The 17,900-nt window shown below is 40.7% G+C and overlaps 1 protein-coding gene across 1 annotated transcript in view; it reads left to right on the forward strand.

The window, feature by feature from the left end:
• The window catches only part of PLXNC1 (plexin C1), a 72,213-nt gene that overhangs the window by 40,650 nt on the left and 13,663 nt on the right, over positions 1 to 17,900 (forward strand). The window contains exons 16-23 of the mRNA XM_042025566.1: positions 278 to 379; positions 708 to 811; positions 4,589 to 4,630; positions 5,120 to 5,244; positions 5,797 to 5,995; positions 7,385 to 7,531; positions 14,864 to 15,041; positions 16,257 to 16,360. Of these exons, the coding sequence (XP_041881500.1) occupies positions 278 to 379; positions 708 to 811; positions 4,589 to 4,630; positions 5,120 to 5,244; positions 5,797 to 5,995; positions 7,385 to 7,531; positions 14,864 to 15,041; positions 16,257 to 16,360 (1,001 nt within the window). The remainder of the gene's footprint in view (positions 1 to 277; positions 380 to 707; positions 812 to 4,588; positions 4,631 to 5,119; positions 5,245 to 5,796; positions 5,996 to 7,384; positions 7,532 to 14,863; positions 15,042 to 16,256; positions 16,361 to 17,900) is intronic.

Genomic DNA, 17,900 nt, shown 5'->3' on the forward strand with positions numbered 1-17,900 from the left:
CTCACTGTGCAGGCTGTATATAGCAGGGTGTGCTACACTTTCAAATAAAGTTGGATTGACAATTCAAGACCTTGTTATAAGAAATTATTTTTATTAAAGATTGGGGTATAGATCCAGATAACCAGGGCTCATGGGTACTGGCACACTGACAACAGTAAAACAGTAAGTGTGCAAATGTACATTAATCTTTCTGTTTCTTGATAATAAAATATGTCTTTTATGGGAGTTTTCTGTTCTGTGCTTTCTGTACTCAGAGTCTCTTTTTCTTCCTTTTTAGCGGCATTCATAGTTACCAGATACAAATCCAAAGAGTTAACTCGTAAGCAGAGTCAGCAGCTTGAACTGCTGGAATATGAGATTCGCAAGGAAATACGTGAGGGTAGGTCTACAGCGTATTTTCTGAACTGAAACTGTCAAGAAGCTCACATTATATAAACGTTTTCATTTTGTAGCTGTTAGAATATTTGTGTTGTATCAGAGTTCCTGTTTAATACTGTATGTGCTGCAGTAGCAGATAGCACTGAGCTAACAGGATTGCGTGTAGTATTTCCTTCAACAAAAAAGTAGATTGCTAAAGAGCTTCAGCTATAAAAACAACCCCTCTTCACTGAAAACTGTTTTTTAACTGGGGGCCAAGTTATAATTGTGAAGCTGATTTTGTGTCAACTGAACTAACTGTCTGGGGGGGGATGGGGGTGATTTTTCAGGATTTGCTGAACTACAGATGGATGAATTAGATGTGGTGGATAGTTTTGGAACGGTTCCCTTCCTTGACTACAAACACTTTGCTCTTAGAACTTTCTTTCCAGAGGTAAATATTTACAAGTCTTTCAGTTGTCAGTGCTGACTAACATTAAAAAAAGCGAGGAAGGTCAGGATCAAACACTAAAGAAAATGCTACACAGTAATTGCACATTGTCTCACAAGAAACTTTCCTTAAATCAAGAGTTACCAAAGAATACTTAAAGGTGTATATCTCTATATTTAGCCAAGCCTTTATGCTGTAGATAAAGCAACATTCTTGAATTTTCAAGGGTTGTGTGTGTATCCATTTATTTCTGTTCAGCCTCACTGAACTGCTTGTCTTTCAGGCCGTCCTAACTAAGCTATAATTTATCCACTGCTTTTTTTGTTCCCATGCTTTCACTTCCAATGCTATAGCTAATTAGAGTAATAGTCAGGCTAGCTAACATGCTACCTAACATCATGACACTTCCTAATTAGACATGTGGGATGAAGAAATGGCTCTAAGTTGGTGCTTTCTACACCAAGGTGCTGACAGAAATGGTAAGATGTTGATTCGAAGGAGTGCAACTCAAATGCTTAGAAATGACATAAGTGTTTTCCAGTTAGGGGCAGATATTTTCAGTGTTCATTGAAGCAGTTTGTGCCACTGCATCAGAGGACCAAAGAGGCCTTCTCTTGAATATTTTACTTCTCTTACTAATTTTTCTTGCATGTGTGGCACATTATGATGCTGGTAAGTGCCTTTCCCACAGCTTTCAATATTATATCATGATGTTAACCAGTGCTTATGAGCATTTATCCAATTGGCAGAAGCTGTGGTCTCAAATGGCGATATTTTCCTGTATGACTGACACCAATAAGTAGAAACTTGGTTAGTTTAGGGCATAACTGGTATGTATGTGAATTACCTACTAGGCTTCATGTGTTACTCATCAGTGCTGCTGCCAAGCCTTGCACTCTTCTCTGCACACTGCTTTACTTTATTACTGTTTGTGTCCTAGTAAAAGCTCATAGTCATAAAGTTAAATACATGTGATAGTCCAGAATGGGGCCTTTGGGTTTTTTACACCACCAAATACCAGATAGTAAGGCACAATAATATTTAGCCATTACATACACAAAATCCTTGTATACTTTGAGTCCAGTTCTCACACAAAGGACACTGGGAATATCTCTGCTGGTACTAATGTAATGCCCCTAGCCTAATTTTGAGGGGGTCACCAGGTGGTTTGAAGAAACTGGAAAGGAAATTTTACTTCCTGCATCTTCTTTCTTTCTGTTTGTTTTGTTGCCAGGCATATTACCATTAAAATAGCATTTTTATTCTTAAGAATATACCTTTTCCTATACTTTCTGTTGTCAAAACAGTAATAATCTGTAAAAGCTGACTCAGTGGAAATGCCGTGCTTTATGCAAATAAAAAGTTAAGAAAAAAAAGCATAAGGATTGCCACTCTGCTGCATTCTGTAAAGTAAAAATGGAGAGGGCTCCTGTTTTGCCTTAGTGAGTCTCATGCCACTGCACATCCCAGAAATTATTTCAGTTGAGTTTTGTCTCAGTTTGAAATACTTATCCCAGGAAGGTACACTTGCTACTGTTAGCTCCCTACAAACAGACGGTGTCAGGCAAGTTACTTAATGTGTTGTGTACCAATTTTTTCTGCTAAGTACTTATTGTTTACATTGCAGGAGTGTCCAGCCATGCCTTGTGCTGTATGAATGTGGCAGAAAAGCAGTGCTCCACTAAACAAATATTATAGATGAACAGAAAAGCCAGTGGGGTATATCTGGCAACTGAGTGTCAGAAGGGTTGACAGAAGGGTCAAAGTGGCAAACCACCACTTCCTTCACTAACCGCATGTGCTTGAATGATGTCCATATTGTACTCTTTGTGCCCTCCAGTGTGATTGATTGATGGGCTTTGTCTCATCTAATCTAAGCTCTTTAAACATGGAAATTGAAGCTGTTCACTGAGCATCTTCTGTAGTCAGTGCAGAGATGGGCAGTGCAAGAAGGCAATTTGTGCAGTTTGTTTGAGGCGCCTCCCTTAGGATGGGACAAGTTGCTTAAGGAGGGACTCCAATAGCTAAAATTGAGAATGATGGACTCCATCTTTATTTTGAGTGTCTTGCTTCCCACTGCTTCAATTTTCTATCTTTAATCTGGCTTAATAGCTTTTAATGCTTATAGGTGTTAACTGCATGTTATATCTATTATTAAAATATTCTTGATGTTCAGCCTGATTTTTGCTTTGCATCTTAAATTTGTCTTATTATTTCTGTTTTCCCCTCAATTTCACACATTGTTTGGTTTAATGCTACCATGCTTCTTCCCTGTTCACAAACATTTTTAACCTTTAACACAGTTCTGGTTCTTCCACTCTGTGCACATGTGTGTGTGTCTTTTATTGGTAGTTGGTGTTAGGGTTGCTGAAGAAGATCTGGAAAAATGGGAATAGCCATTGGAGGAAGAGCAAGAAAGGTTTGGTAGGGTAGAAGAGAACAGGAGAAATAAGGAAAGGGAGGGATGAAAAGTCAGGTATGTAGATGAAAAATTAGATGTGAGACGCCAGTGTGTGCTCACAGCCTAAAGTCAGTCATACCCTGGGCTGCATCAAAGAGAAGCGTGGCCAGCAGGCTGAAGGAGGTGATTCTTTCTCTCTGCCCCTGTGAGACCCCACCTGGAGCACTGCATCCAGCTCTGAGGCTCCCAGCACAAGAAGGACATGGACCTGTTAGAGCAGGTCCAGAGGAGGGTGATGAAAATGCTCAGAAGGTTGGGACACCTCTCCTATGAAGAATGTCTGAGCCAGCTGAGATTGTTCAGCCTTTAGAAAGGAAGGCAGCCTTTCAATTAAAATGGGGCTTATAAAAAAGATGGAGACAGACTTTTTACCAGGGCCTGTAGTGACAGGACAAGGGTTAATGGTTTTAAACTGAAAGAGGATAAATTTAAATTGGACATAAGGAAGAAATTTCTTGTGATGAGGGTGATGAGACACTGCAACAGATTGTCCAGAGCAGTTGTAGGTGCCCCATCCCTGGAAATGTTCAATGCCAGATTGGACCGGTATTTAAGTAACCTGGTCCAGTGGAAGATAACCCTACCCATGGTAGTGGGGTTGGAACTAGATGATCATTAAAGTCCTTTATAACCCAAACTATTCTGTGATTCTGTAAGGAAACTAGGGGCCACCAGCATCACAGATAAAGCAGGTGACAGTAAATAGTGTAGTTTGTTGCTCAAGAGGCGTTGACAAGGTGTTTGAGAACTGAGGGCTTCCTTTTGTGTGAGAGCTTTTGCTAGGACTGGATGTGTGGTGGCACCTGTGTCTCCGTGGAGAGTGACAGCATGGGCCTCCTGGAGAGTTCGTTAGTGAATATTCATAAAGGGCCTTGAAATGAATGGAAGCAGCTGAGCTGAAGTGTCACTTGGTTAACAGCAGCCCTGTATACCAAAGGCTATCGCTGCCACCCAGGAAGGATGCAGCCTGCAGCACCCCTTGCACGCCATCACACTTGCAGATGACAGTGATACACAGCTCTTCCTGGGGGGCATTGGTTGACTGCTGTGCTGGTGCACCTCAGCAGCACTGAGTAGCACACACAGAACATTGAAGTTGATACCAGGTCATTTTTAGAGTTCACTTTCTGGCAGCACCTTTTTGGCAGCACCTTTGCAGAAGTTACTGTGTAGAGTTTTTATGTTGTATCTGCTCTAGAAACTGGCATTTCCATTGTTTTATTTCAAGGAGTATCAGGAACATGCTTGGCGTGTTAAACATACATGTGTTAGAAACTTTTGGTGTACTTATGAATGATAAATATCCCCTTATATTTTAGTCGGGAGGCTTTGCATCCATCTTCAGTGAAGAAATGCCGCAGGTAAGCTGAAGTAGTGTGATATGCTTTAATTAATTTTTTTTTCAAGAGTGATTGTATCCCTTCTCTCAGTGTGGTCCTAGAACACATCAGCTTGCATTTTCAGTATGTTCCCATTCCTCCAGGAGGAGAGTTACATGGATTTATATGTAAAAAGAGTTTGAAGTGTAAGATGCTTTTACCAATATGTATTATGACTTATTTAAATAAAACGGAATCTCATCTTGGGAAATGATGGGCAAACTTAACTATTGGCATTGCTTTGTGTATAGGGCAGAAAATGTATACTCTGCATGTGTATATTCTGTGTTGTACACAAACACAAATGCATTTTTGGTAAAGTCCTGGGAGCCCTTAAATAAATGCAAAATTCCCACTGATTTGAATGAGGCCAGGATCTTATCCCATATGTTTCTTTCAATTTTTTCTAAGCATTAAGAATCCATCTCATAGCCAAACTACAGTTTGCTTATTTTTGTTTAACTATTCCAGAGCAGAGACCAAACGAGCAAGGATGAAAGCTTCAACATGTTGCATGCTTTAATTTGTAACAAGAACTTTCTTGTTACTCTCATTCACACCCTTGAAAAGCAGAAAAATTTCTCTGTGAAAGACAGGTATAGTATGATTATGCTTATCATCTTCAAGAAAAAGAATTAGCAGGAAAAAACAACATGGATTGTAGCACACAAATGTGTTTTCTCCTTTTTGCAAAACAAGCTTGCGGTACTCTGGAGCATTTTTCCTTCTCCATCTGCACACACTGAGGAAGAAAAAACATTGCCATTACAACAAGCAATTAAAGAGAAATTGGAATGTTTGTACGTATAAACAAAGAGGCAAAGGAGCAGGAAAGCTCAGTTCAAAACTGTAAACACTTCCTGCAGTTAGATCAACAGTTCTACAGTTTAGAAATGTTCTGTCACTGAAGCAGGTGTTGTTCTGCAGAATTAAATTTAGAGACACAAGTTCTGTGTTTAAAAAATAATCACAAGAGCAGATGGACTTGCATTTTTTATATTTTTTGTAGAGAACAGTGGACAGTTTATGTGCCTGAAGAGGGAGAACTTAAGATATGAACAGCACTAGTGTGTTTCATTTATTAAAGATGACTGGGAAGAGAAATTCCAAAATTACAGCATTCTTGTTGTTTTTTTTTTCCCCCACAGGTGCTTGTTTGCATCCTTCTTGACTATTGCATTACAAACTAAGCTAGTTTATCTGACCCATATTTTGGAAGTGTTGACAAGGGACTTGATGGAGCAGTCAAGCAATGTGCAGCCTAAGCTCCTGCTCAGACGAACTGAATCTGTGGTAGAAAAATTGCTGACAAACTGGATGTCTGTCTGCCTTTCTGGATTTCTCCGGGTACGTGTACATCTTTTCACTACGTAAGATATGCAGAGGATTTCTTTAATTGATTTTTTCCATAGGAGCTGTTAGAGAGATCAGTTTAAAGCATTCGGTCTGGCATTTAATGTTATGAGTGTGCGCTATTCTAGTTTAGGTGACTTAGCTGGCTGTCATCAACGGAATGCAGGAAAAGAGCACATCTCCAAGCAATGATTGTGTCATGTATTTGGCCAAGATTTGGGTAATTTTGTAATTCCAGCATATTCCTTCTCATATCAGACATTTCAGCCCAGTGAGATGTATTGTGACCATACTAAAAGACTTTAACGCTTGTTAAAATGCAGCTGTACCCTTCTGTGCAAGTTGTTGGAACGCTTCCAAGAAATGGAGATTTAAGGAATACCATCCTTTGGAAAACAAAACTCCTCTCCAAACTTTTCAACCTCCAAACAGTATTGCAGATTTCAAGAACTAAGTTACTTCAAATGAAAACAAAGCAAGCTTTTAGTTTCATTTTAATGTTTGTTTATTTTAGTAACTTGATAGCACTTTGTTCTTGGTTTCATTGCCAGGTTACTCTTCCTGTCTCTCTTATCAATGTGATGCTATCACACTGTTGGTATCACTCTCATCAGTGCTTGCATTAATACAGCAGCAGAATTGTTTGAGGCTCAGCAGCTCACACTGGTTTCCTGGAACTGAGGAGAGTGCCAAGGAACTGTCAGAGATATGTTCTCGATACACCAGGCGTTTTTACAGAGCTGTGCTAGTGAGATGCCTTAGCCAGGCTGCAGGAATGGTGTCACATGGAAATAGAGATACATGCTTCCTTTCTCAGGTGCATTCCTGAGGCCTGGGGTTTAGGCAGGAGAGGAGAGCCCCAGTTTCATTTCCTCTTTTGCTTATACACCAGGGTAAGTCCCACCAGCTTGCTCCCAAGACGTTTTTCAGAGACAAAAAGGGGAGACACCAATTCAATAGGAAACTATTAGCTTGTTTTCTCACAAGACTGAAAATGCAAGAAGTAGCTGAAGTATGCATGTGAACATGTGCATGTCTCACCCCCCACCCACTCTTTGGTGGAACTAGGAAGTGTCTGCCAGGTGGAGTAGGAGCAGCTTGTCTGTAGTGTGCTTGTGCACAGCAAGGGGCTGTGAGCTATCTTGCCACTCACTCCAGATGTCCCTTGCTATTTGCATGAGACTTTCACACTGAAAAGCAAAAGATGGAGGTTAAACAAATAACTTGATAAATCTGCTCGGAGGGATTTTCTTTTCTAATTGCAAGATAATGAGTTACTTAAAAGAAAATAACACCATTTGTTACACTTGATTTTTTTGTAGTTAGTCATGCTCATTTAATGATTACAAAAATAAACGTTTCTTGATTTGTTTCCTGTCTTAGGAGACAATTGGTGAACCTTTCTATTTGCTGGTGACAACCCTCAATCAGAGGATAAACAAAGGACCCGTTGATGCAATAACTTGCAAAGCCCTGTACACTCTTAATGAAGACTGGCTGCTGTGGCAAGTGTCTGAATTCAAAACAGTGGTATGTTTGCCAGCTTGTGTTCCCTCCAAGCACAGACAGTTTTCTCTGTTTCTAAGAAGCTAAAACAAGGCTCTTAAGACACTAAGGTAGTAGTTAAGTATCCAGATAGTAAAATTATTATTGCTGACAAAGTTTCAAAACACACTAAGCGTTTAACTAGGTGGTGTTTCACTGATAAACATTTCACAAATAACACTTACCCCTCTCTTCACAGCATGCATTAATCACCAAAGAGTAGGTTTAATGAAGTCTCGGAGTATTAAAAAATCCTTCTTATTTTAAAGTATACTACAGAAATATAAATGTGCTTGAAATCTAAACTAAACTACACTTTACCAATGAATGAAAGAATGGAAGGCAGAGGTTTTATTTTTCTGTTGTGTTTATTTGTGGCTAATCTTTAGGCAATAGTTTGCTGTGGATTTCCATATTATTAGCACCAAATTGGCTTCAATTTAGCAAGGTTACAGCATGGTGGATTTCAGTTGCTTGGTTAAAAACAAGAAGTCTAGCTAAGCTTCTGAACTTTACCATAGATTTTTTGCCTTTCTGAAAGCAACTAAGAAGTGCTTCCTGTTTTCCAGTTACACCCAAACGTCTTTGATAGCTGGATTTCTGATCGTCATTCTGACACTGAGATGAGAAGGGATAGCAGGATTATTGCACTTTGGAGCATGTAAAAATTGTGGCTTTTAGAGTAGGAGGTCTGAAAAAGGTTTTCAGAATAGCCAGAGCACTCTTCTGCTCCAGAATTTTCAAGTGATTTTAGGTCTGAGAACTTCAAAATGTATATTTCTAGTCATTTTTGTAGCTTCCTTGCTTCTTAGTTCCTGGCTTCCAGTTGGAGTTACCTGACATAATGAGGAGTATGAGAAGTGCTACTGAATAGTGGGCTTCACACCTTGGGAACAGAAACTGCCCAGCAGCAATGGCCATGGCAGGGACAGGGCAAGTGCTGGTGGCTTTGGAGGAGGATTCAGTCTTTTTCAGAGCCCATATGCTGAGTCTCTGGTAGGGCTGAAGTTTCCAGGTCTGCCCATCTTCTGTTTTGAAGCAAGAACTTGGACGTGCTGAGATGCCGTATACTGGAGTAGACTACATGACCCTGGAAAATTTGGCTGGTCAGCAGTCCATTGGACTTGTCTCACTGGGCCACATAGGAAACTCACTGAAATGGCAACGTTTCTGTAAATCATTTCTGAATTGTCATCTTCTACTGAAAACTTCAAACTGATAAAGTAATAGTCAAATCTTCTTCTTACAAAGCTGTTGTTAGAGGCTGCATTTGAAGGTACTTTAAGCTAAGTTACCAGAGTGTGCATTTGGAAGGAAATTTGTGGCTAAAAATCAAATGCATAATCCAAGATCCTTGGTTTCCTTGTTTGCATGCTGCATTCTGGCATGTATTTGAGGTCCAGAGTAAATTTAAATATATTGCTCTATGTACCCATAGGATGCAAAACACAGTAGTGAGGCAGAGCAACAATTTTGAAGCAAGCTCAATATGCCTGTTACTAGTAGACTGCACAGAAACATCTGGTCCTGTGGAATTAGTTGACATTTCTAATTTATAGCACACATTCAAATTGAGAGCCTCTTGGGGGGCATAGCTGACTCTGAAACTGCTGAACAACCTTAAATACTTTTTCTAGAGCTACTTCTATGCATGCAGTCACTGATAGGGTCTTGTGGTCAGATTGCAGTGAAGAGGAGAAAAGGTAAGTGGTCTGAAGGACTTGCTGTCACTGGGGAACACTATCTGCAGATGGATGGGGAAGTGAGAGCTCACAGCCCTTCTTGAACCTTGTTTGCTGCCTGTGTACTTTGTATTCCTGCTTTTGAATAGCTAAAGGTAAAGCTCTAGGGTTAATACAGGCCAGCTTCCCCCTTTACTGTGCAGCATTCCTTGGACTTAGCTGAGAAGTGCTGAATGTTCCCTTTAAAACCATCACAAAAGGAGAGAGGAATCCTGCAATAAAATTGCAGAGATGAAGTTCAAGGACTGTGGTTCTGGCTGGACTGGGAAACTGTTTTGTTTGGTGGTTTATCTGAGATTTACGCTGGAAGCTAAAACTGTGCTGTGAAAGAGACTTAGGTGGAGTGGTGAGGCTTTCTGTGCTGGGGAAGCAAGCCAGCTGTACACATTTTCCCTTCAAAAATAGCATTTAACAGGTGGCTAAAGAGAAAGTAGTCTGTTTTCTTCTCTCACTAACACCACTTCACATGCACTGCATTGACATGCAGGACCTGTGAGCTTACAGGCAGGGAACCAAGTGTTTTCTCCTTACTGTGGAAAAACATTTCTGCCTAAAGGATTGCAGGTTTTGTTTTCAAAATGGAATAAATTCTGATCTGAGTTTTCAAATGCATTTGCACAGTTGCTCACTGTGGGAACAGTCTGAGTCTTGCAGTATTTTGTTGGTATTTTGTTTTGCCCCTTTCCCCAGCCCTACAGTAGCAGTACATTAAAGTCTACCTATCCAGAGCAAAGCATAAAAATACAGCCAAAAAGAGAGTGATATAGAGATGGTGAAGCAAATCTGCAGACACTTGGTGTCCAGATTTTTTTAAGCTGTGTAGGCACTTGAAGATGCAGGGATACATCTGGTAGGGAGTTCAATTCTCAAATCAGTATCAGGGCACAAACAAGGGTGTAGGTGCTCTGCATGAGAATATGTCCTTTCAGGATTGGGAGTTCAGTTCCATGCAGGAGACAGACAGGCTCCTAAAAATCAGGGTAAGTTCCACAGGTCAGGAGAGGTTTTTTTAAAATTCAGGCCATTTGTAACCAGAAAAAAAGAGAACCAAGAAACATATTGTGTTTGCATTGCATTAGAGCTGTTCCCTAGCAGGGCCCCATGCCTTTTTTGAAAAGGCCACAGACCTTAGATCACCCAATGCCCTACTGTTAACCCTCTCTGCTAGAAAGGGTGGGGTATTGAACAGAGATGGGCTGCTGAAGTACATACTCAAGTGGAGGAATTGAAGGAAGGAAAGCTGCTTCTTAAAGCATTGGTCAAGTATGGGCTGAGAAGCTGTGCTCTTTCATGCTGTGCTTATATTTGAGTACTGAGAAATAAAGCTGCCTTGAAAGAGACTTGGATGTGTCATGGAGCTTTTCCTCAGGCTGAGGAAGCAAGCCTGCTTTCTCACAGGCAGACAAGCAGCTGCACCCCTCGGCAGATAATTTGCTCAATGACTGATGAAGAAGTGTACTCCACAGCTGAGTGTTAGCATTTCACTGAAGAGTTTCATTTGGAATAGAAAATGCCAGCCTGGAAAGGGAGACATTCTCAGTGGTATATCTCCTGTGGGAAACCAGGGGAGACTTCTTGCGGTAGACTTGGTGCTCCAGCATTCCTTTGAATAATCACTGCTTGTCTTAAAAAAGGTATTTGGGCTGTTGAATTCCTTGCTGCAATGTGTTTGCATTTTTAGATGCAAAGAAATTATCCAATTCACCTGTTCAGCCAACTGCCTTTTAATAAAAGTGAAGCAAAGCCACATAGTGGAAGGTTGTTTAAAGTGTTGAACTGCTTTATGAGTTAAAAGAAGGGTGTTAAAAAAAGTAGGAGGGCTGTAAGGGAGTAAAGCAGAGACAAGGAAAGCAATTTCTAATAAGACATCATGGTTGTGGTATTATTAGTCACACTTTGTGAGAGATAAGGAAGCTATTAAAAGCATGTGACACATGGGGATTTTTGTCAGCAGAAAAGAACACAGCAACCCTCACTAGGAAGTGAGCAGTGCAGATGTTGGCTACAGGAGAGTCCTCTGGATTAGAGACAGATTACCATACACTGCAGCATCAACAGCACAACCCTTCCTTTGTGTAGTGCCCATCTCACCTAAATTTAACTCCTGCAGCATTTTCTGTGCCAATTGGCTAACTCTTCTATAACCTCTTCACAGCTAACTGTCCTGGCTCCTTCAGAAGGATCATGCAATCAGTCTGATTTTTCCTGTTCATTGTATTTCATAGTCTGGGAGACAGGAGTAGTTTTAAGGCAGTTTTGTTATGTGGTACATCATGGTACTGACTCTTTATAGAAATTGTCTTTCACCAATCAAAAGGGGTTTTTCGTTTTTTTCCCATCTGACTGATAAATGGAAATATGATTTGTTCAGATTCATAGCTGAGTAGATAACAGGGTAATAAGAGTCCTTGAATAGCCCAGATTATTGTTCTTTATTTCTAGAAAATATGATATTATCTCATTTCTTTATTAAACCACATCTATTATCTGCTATGGTTATTAATAGCTCTGCTAAATAATTCATTGTGTGAAATTAATTTTCAAGAAAACTACAAATCTGAAAAGCCATCTGCAAACACTCTCTTCAAATGTCATTATTTCTGTCACTGCATGTGTGAAGATACATTTTTTAAGTTTATTCCTGTCTTGTAGCTAGGTTCCAAGCTAGTTCCTATGCAAGTAGTTGCAGGTGCCACCTTCTTAAGTAGCCTTTAATAATTCTTGCAACCCATGTTAAAACTCTTCTGAAGAATACTGTGACTTTGTCTTGCTGTCACTAGTTTCTAGTGCATTAAGTCTTGTCTCTAGATACTACTAGCTTGAACCAAGTCCTATAATTTTCTCCTGAACCTTTCTCTAAGTTAACAGTATTTTTGTTTCCTTTGCAAAGTGAGGGAGTTTAGAAAAGGCTTGATGATATTTTCTTGTGACTTTCACGTATCCTCCTGTGATTTCTCTTATATATTTTCTGACCTCCAGAGCTGATCGTAAAAGGGCTTTCATAATTTTACAATAACTTCTGTTTCTTTTTCTAGTTCTACATTTTGTGTCTAAATGCAGTGATTGTGACTGTCAGCTTCTGATTAATGGTTTCTAAAGCCAGGGATTGTGCTGTCAGACAGGTTGAATCTGATTTATGAAAACTTCAGCTGCAGAGGGACAACTTAACAATAATTGGTTTTCCTAGCTCCCCATCAATTGCTTCATCACTTAAGATTAACTCCTGCAGGAAATCATATCAGCAAAATCATCTGGCTCTCATGGGTTAGAGACTTCTATGTGTTTAAATATTTTTAAATATTCTTTCCCAGCTGACCACTTCTTTGAGTTATAAAGTGTTCCTATTATCCTCACATTGTGGATACTTTCACTTAAGGAGTCCATACATGACTTGTATTCCACCTATATGAAGAAGGACTACTCTCTTTTTGCAGTCCTGTCAGCCTACAGCAAGTGGAGTGGGGATGGGAGGACTCTCATGTGCTGATGACTGAAGAGGCTGCACATTCTTGTGCAACTTGTGTGAGAGTAGATGCTGAAAAGGAGAGGAAAAAGTGAAATAGACAGTTCCTCTTGATAGTCTGAAAGGAGTAGAAAATGAAGCAGGAGCAGGAACATGAATATTGCAGTGTAGGAATAATGTTAGAAGGAAAGGATCATCTAAAGGAAGGAATGCTTCCAAGGACAAAGAGCTAAATCAACATCAGTTAAAGTGCAAGAAAGCTGCTTCAGAAAGATCAGTTTGGAGACTGGAAGGGGCAAAGACTGATTAAAATGAGTTTTCCAAGGACAAATACAGTTAGTCCCTGTCCACATTTTAATCCTACAAGACCATCACCTCAGGGCAGTCATAGTCAAGGACAGGACTGCTGTCTGTTCAGTTGGTCTGTGGGCCTAACCAAGCATGACTCCCTCGTTGCTGTGCCAATATATTTTTCACTAATTTTCTGCATGAAATCCCAACCTGAGGCATGGTGTCCAGTCTGCTTCTCCTTCTGCAGTTCCCACATATCCTTGTCTCCCATTCCGTCTGTCCTTTCCATGGACTCATTTTCCTCACAATTAAACATCTCGATGTCCTGATCAAGTTATTCCTTGTTACTTTAGTTACATCCTAGTCTTTCTTAAATCCTGATCTTCATAGCTTTGCAGCCCTGGTTTTAATACTCCCTTTGCTTCTGTAGAAACACTAAAGTTATTTTATGTTGCATTGGACTACTTTTTTTCACCAGCAGCATGTTGTAATTTCTGCTCTTGCTGGGTAATAAGCAGAAAATACCATTCTACAACTATTAATAACTACCCATTTTTCTAACAAGAGAGAAAAGCTGTCCCTGCAACAACCTGGACAGAAGTTATTTCCTTCACATGACAGCAGAGAAAAAAATGGTTTACTTCCTTCCTGTTTTAATGATCAGTCCTTCACAGAGTCACACCTGCAGTCCTCTCATTTCAGTCAGAAGATGAATATTATACCAGAATCGTTCAACAGCCAGAATGGTTTGAGTACATTTCTTTTCCTATGCCACTTGCAGTCAAGTGCTGGCACCTAAAACACTTACTTTAATTCTGTTCCAAGACATCTCCAGCAGAACATCTGTATGCATGTAGCTGGACAGTGATTTCACTGCAGAGAGCAGGCTGTGGCACTGGAAGTTTTTGCTGTTATTGCTCAGCACTTGCAATTCTGTGCTCATCCCTTATTCCCTGCCTTCTAGCAATTAATCTGCCTGACCTGATCAGAAATAATGACCTGACAAAAAAAACCGTTCCCTGGAGATGGTGGCTCAGTGTCATTGGCACCTCCCTCCAGCCTGTACTCAGCTCGTGTGCAGCCTAGCAGGGGAGTTGTGTCCCAGCCAAGAGTAGCTGTGAGCTAAAGGGCAGGGGTGCTGTAACCAGACATGGGTGTTTGACCTGGAATAATACCTAACAGAACACAGTGCAGATCTGTACCACTTCGGATTCTGTTTGCTGCAAGATGCTCTCTCTTCTCACTGCTTCTGTAGCAGCCCTGTCTGTGCTGCCTCCAGCGACACGGCTGTACCCAGACAGACGCTGGCATCTCCAGGGGAGGTGTACTTTCTGTGTGATATAAAGCACTCAGCATAATCTGCTGGTGTAAATAGGCATTTTAACACTGCTTTCTATCCACTCAGAATCAATCATGCTTACCGTGACTACTTACTCAACAACCTTATCAGATTTCTTGTTGCTTACAGTTTTGCTGTTGAGGCATTCATTTTACATAAAAGATCTGCTTTTCTTTGGAACATGTATTGTAATTCTTCCTCGTCTCTTGTTTTTTTTTAATTCACTGAAATACATTTGCACAAAAGCAGAAGACAAAATACACTTTTGGAAATACATAGCTATAGATATAGCTTTGATTTTTTGAGCAGGAAGAATTCTAAATGCTTCTTTGTGTAATTCCTTCAAATAATCTTTATTTAAAATAACTTTAATAATAAATAAGCTAAAAATCTCTTGGGTGCTGAAAATCTGTCAGGAGTTTGTAGGTTTCCTATGCCAGGTGTTCCCTGTAAGTCAGACTAACATGTGTTTCTTTCCCCAGACAGTGAACATTATCTTTGAAAAAATCCCAGAGAATGAGAGTGGAGATGCCTGCCAAACTATTCAAGTTAATGTTCTGGACTGCGACACCATAGGCCAAGCCAAGGAGAAGAGCCTTCAGGCTTTCTTTAATAAGAATGGCTTTCTCTATGGTCTTCAGCTGGATGAAATTGGTCTTGGTAAGAGGATATCGCTGTGTTGTGTTTTCGTGGAGTTTACTGGTCTGTTGTGGAGTTTTCTTGTTAGGAATGCTTACCTTTGGCTTTGATTCTTTTTAGAGTTCATACAGAACATAGCTTTTGTGAAGAATTTCGAGGCAAAAACTAGACCATTTATGTTACCAGTTAGAACACTGAGCTATATCTGCTTCACTTCTGCAAGGACTTTAGCATTGCAGTTAACAAACAGATGTTATTTATTATACATGTATAATTCCTATATTCCTTTTCTGGGGTAAGTAAGGTGGTTGGCCCATCCACCTTAGTACAGCCAGTTGTTACATTTTGTTAGTGGATAAGATGATATATCATGATTATCAAGTATTTTAGTCCTTATCTACTATTCCTCCTACCTCCCTTCCTTCCTTCCTTCCTACAGGCCTACATTGCCCTTGATCAGAAGAGCCTTCAAACAAGCTTATTTATAGGCAGATTAGGTTTATATAACAGTTTGCCTGTGACTCACAAAGTTACCTACAATATCTACAGATGTAAATAAGGCTGTTCCAGCAGATGAGTCAAACCACCTTTCCTTGTTGGGTTTTCAAGAGCCCAAGGTCAGATAAAAGTCTGTAGCTGCCAGCACCCTACCACTTCCCACGTACTCCAGTAGGAAACCTAACTAACTCTATATTGTTGGCACTTGTCACCTGCTGGCCTTGCTCCCTAAGATGTCGATCCTTCCTCACCTTCTCAGACTCTGTGTTGGCAAGTGTTCACAATTTGCTTTCATATCTGGTGTGTGTATCCCTTACAAGTGCCTGACCACCCTTCACAAGTACTATGGCAGTCTTGTGCAGCTCATTTTAGTGATCTCTTTGAAGTGGCTTGTGGAACCTTTCTTCTAGTCCCGCTGTAACCTTAACAGCAGGGTACACTTGTGCAGCAGTATAGTGATTAGGTGAAAGCACCTCCAAAAACTCTGCCTTGACCAACACAAAGTGAAGCACCAAGACCTGCTGAAAGGGAAGCCACCCAGGCAATCACCACAGAAAAGGAATCAGAAGTATGGGAGTGCAAAACCACTTTCATGTGACCTAGCACAAGGATAGAGAGAAACAGCTCAGTTGGGAGTCCCTCGTCCAAAAACAGTTAGGTGTTGTGTTTCTTTACAAGTATCTGTATGGTGAGAATGCCATTGGGATGTAACTGTTTTCTGTTGCTGTCATACTGCAGAACTTGTGTCTGAGGAGCAGCAAAGAGAACTGTTAGATATTGATGGTTCCTCAGAGGTGATGGAGGATGGAATAAGGAAGCTAAATACCATCGGCCATTATGAGGTAAGCACAGAAGCCAGACCAATGAGTTGAGAAGCTGTTTCTCCACAGCTCTCAAATGTGATCTGCACAGCAGAATCTCGATTGATCTTGAAGACATAGCTGAGTGTCATCAACAGAAAGAAAGAATTGTGTGGCACACAACGTTCTTGCCAATGAGTCATGTTTTCTGTTATTGTTCAGAGGTTTCCTTGTTGTTGGGTTGCTTGGTTCAAACATACCATGTAAACTGTTACTTCTGTTGAGCATTTCATTTAAAACAGAATCTGATTTCCAGCTATGAACATTGCCTTGGGACTTTCTGAGTCTCTGCTGTTGAGATTTTGTTGTACCATGAGCAACTGCTTACCTCATCCCACCTCATATTTTGATTATCTGAACAGGCAGTATTGATACTTCTGAAATCTCATTGCAAGTCAGAATAAAAAGGATTGATGGCTTTTCTCTCTCTTTTCTTGATACCTCCTGTGTCAATCTCTTCCCCTTTTTCTCTCTCTGTTTCTGCTTCCATCTGCTGTTGGCACTTGTACCATAAGTCTTCCCCTCTGCTTCCAGTTGTACCCGTAAAGCAGTTGTTTGCAATGCTGCAATATCTGTCCATCCTTGCAACATCACTCAAAAACTGCAACTGGTGGCAGAGCCCTTCTGGGTGTAGCACGCTGTGAAAGTGTAGCAAGCAGCATTACTTCTCTAAGGAGTTTTCAGTGACACCAGTCAAAATAGAGAGTGAGATGTTGGAGGAGAGGGTGCAGCAGGTGATTGGCCTCAGGTGATATGGAAGTTCACATGTGATGCTTACAAATAGATTTTGGAAATGGAGGTTATCGTGCTGAGTGCTTTTAGAGATCTTTCCTCATGCCTCATTGAATTTGAAAGTCTGGCTCTTAACATGTTCATAAATTTTTATTTATTTAGAAGTTTCGCTGCTGTAGGTCTGTGCTGTGCAATGCAGTATGGTGCTGAGGAACCTGAGCCAGCACGGAACATGTTGCTGTCTGCATGAGCAAATACAGTGCCATCCATAGAGAAACAAGGACTCCTAGCATGACTTTGTAGCCTGGGCAGAGGACAAGGCTGCTTAGATATGAAGCAAGCTTATTTGGAGTCACTTTACAGATTTCTGTAGGCATTTGTTGCTCTCCTTACCTCACGGGGGTCAGCAGTGAACCCAGATGTTCAGAGTCACCATCCAGTGGCTTTTCCTGTGCCCGTCTTGAATCTTATCTGTAGATGAACATGTGATCTCCTCCACTCCACTTGTAGAGATTTTGTACAAATTAGGACATTGTAGTGTTGCAGTTTGAGCCTGTGCAGCAAAGGTCAGTGTATCAGAATCAGATTAGGTGTTTGAACTTCTGTCTAATGTGGCAGTACCTGCCCTCTTTACCACAGGCAGCTATTGCAGGTGCTCCCTGCTTTTACCCAGCAGCCTTTTGCTCATCTGGACCGTGGTTCATGGGTATCAGACCTCATGGCAAATAAGTCTGCTCCACTGGTCTCTGTCATCCCTGGGTATCTTTGTCCCAGCCCTTGTTTTGTCTGA

This window comes from Corvus kubaryi, unplaced genomic scaffold (assembly GCF_017639235.1).
Source record: "Corvus kubaryi isolate FWS band 111438036 unplaced genomic scaffold, C.kubaryi_AGA036_p1.0 129, whole genome shotgun sequence".
Taxonomy (NCBI): Eukaryota; Metazoa; Chordata; class Aves; order Passeriformes; family Corvidae; genus Corvus; species Corvus kubaryi.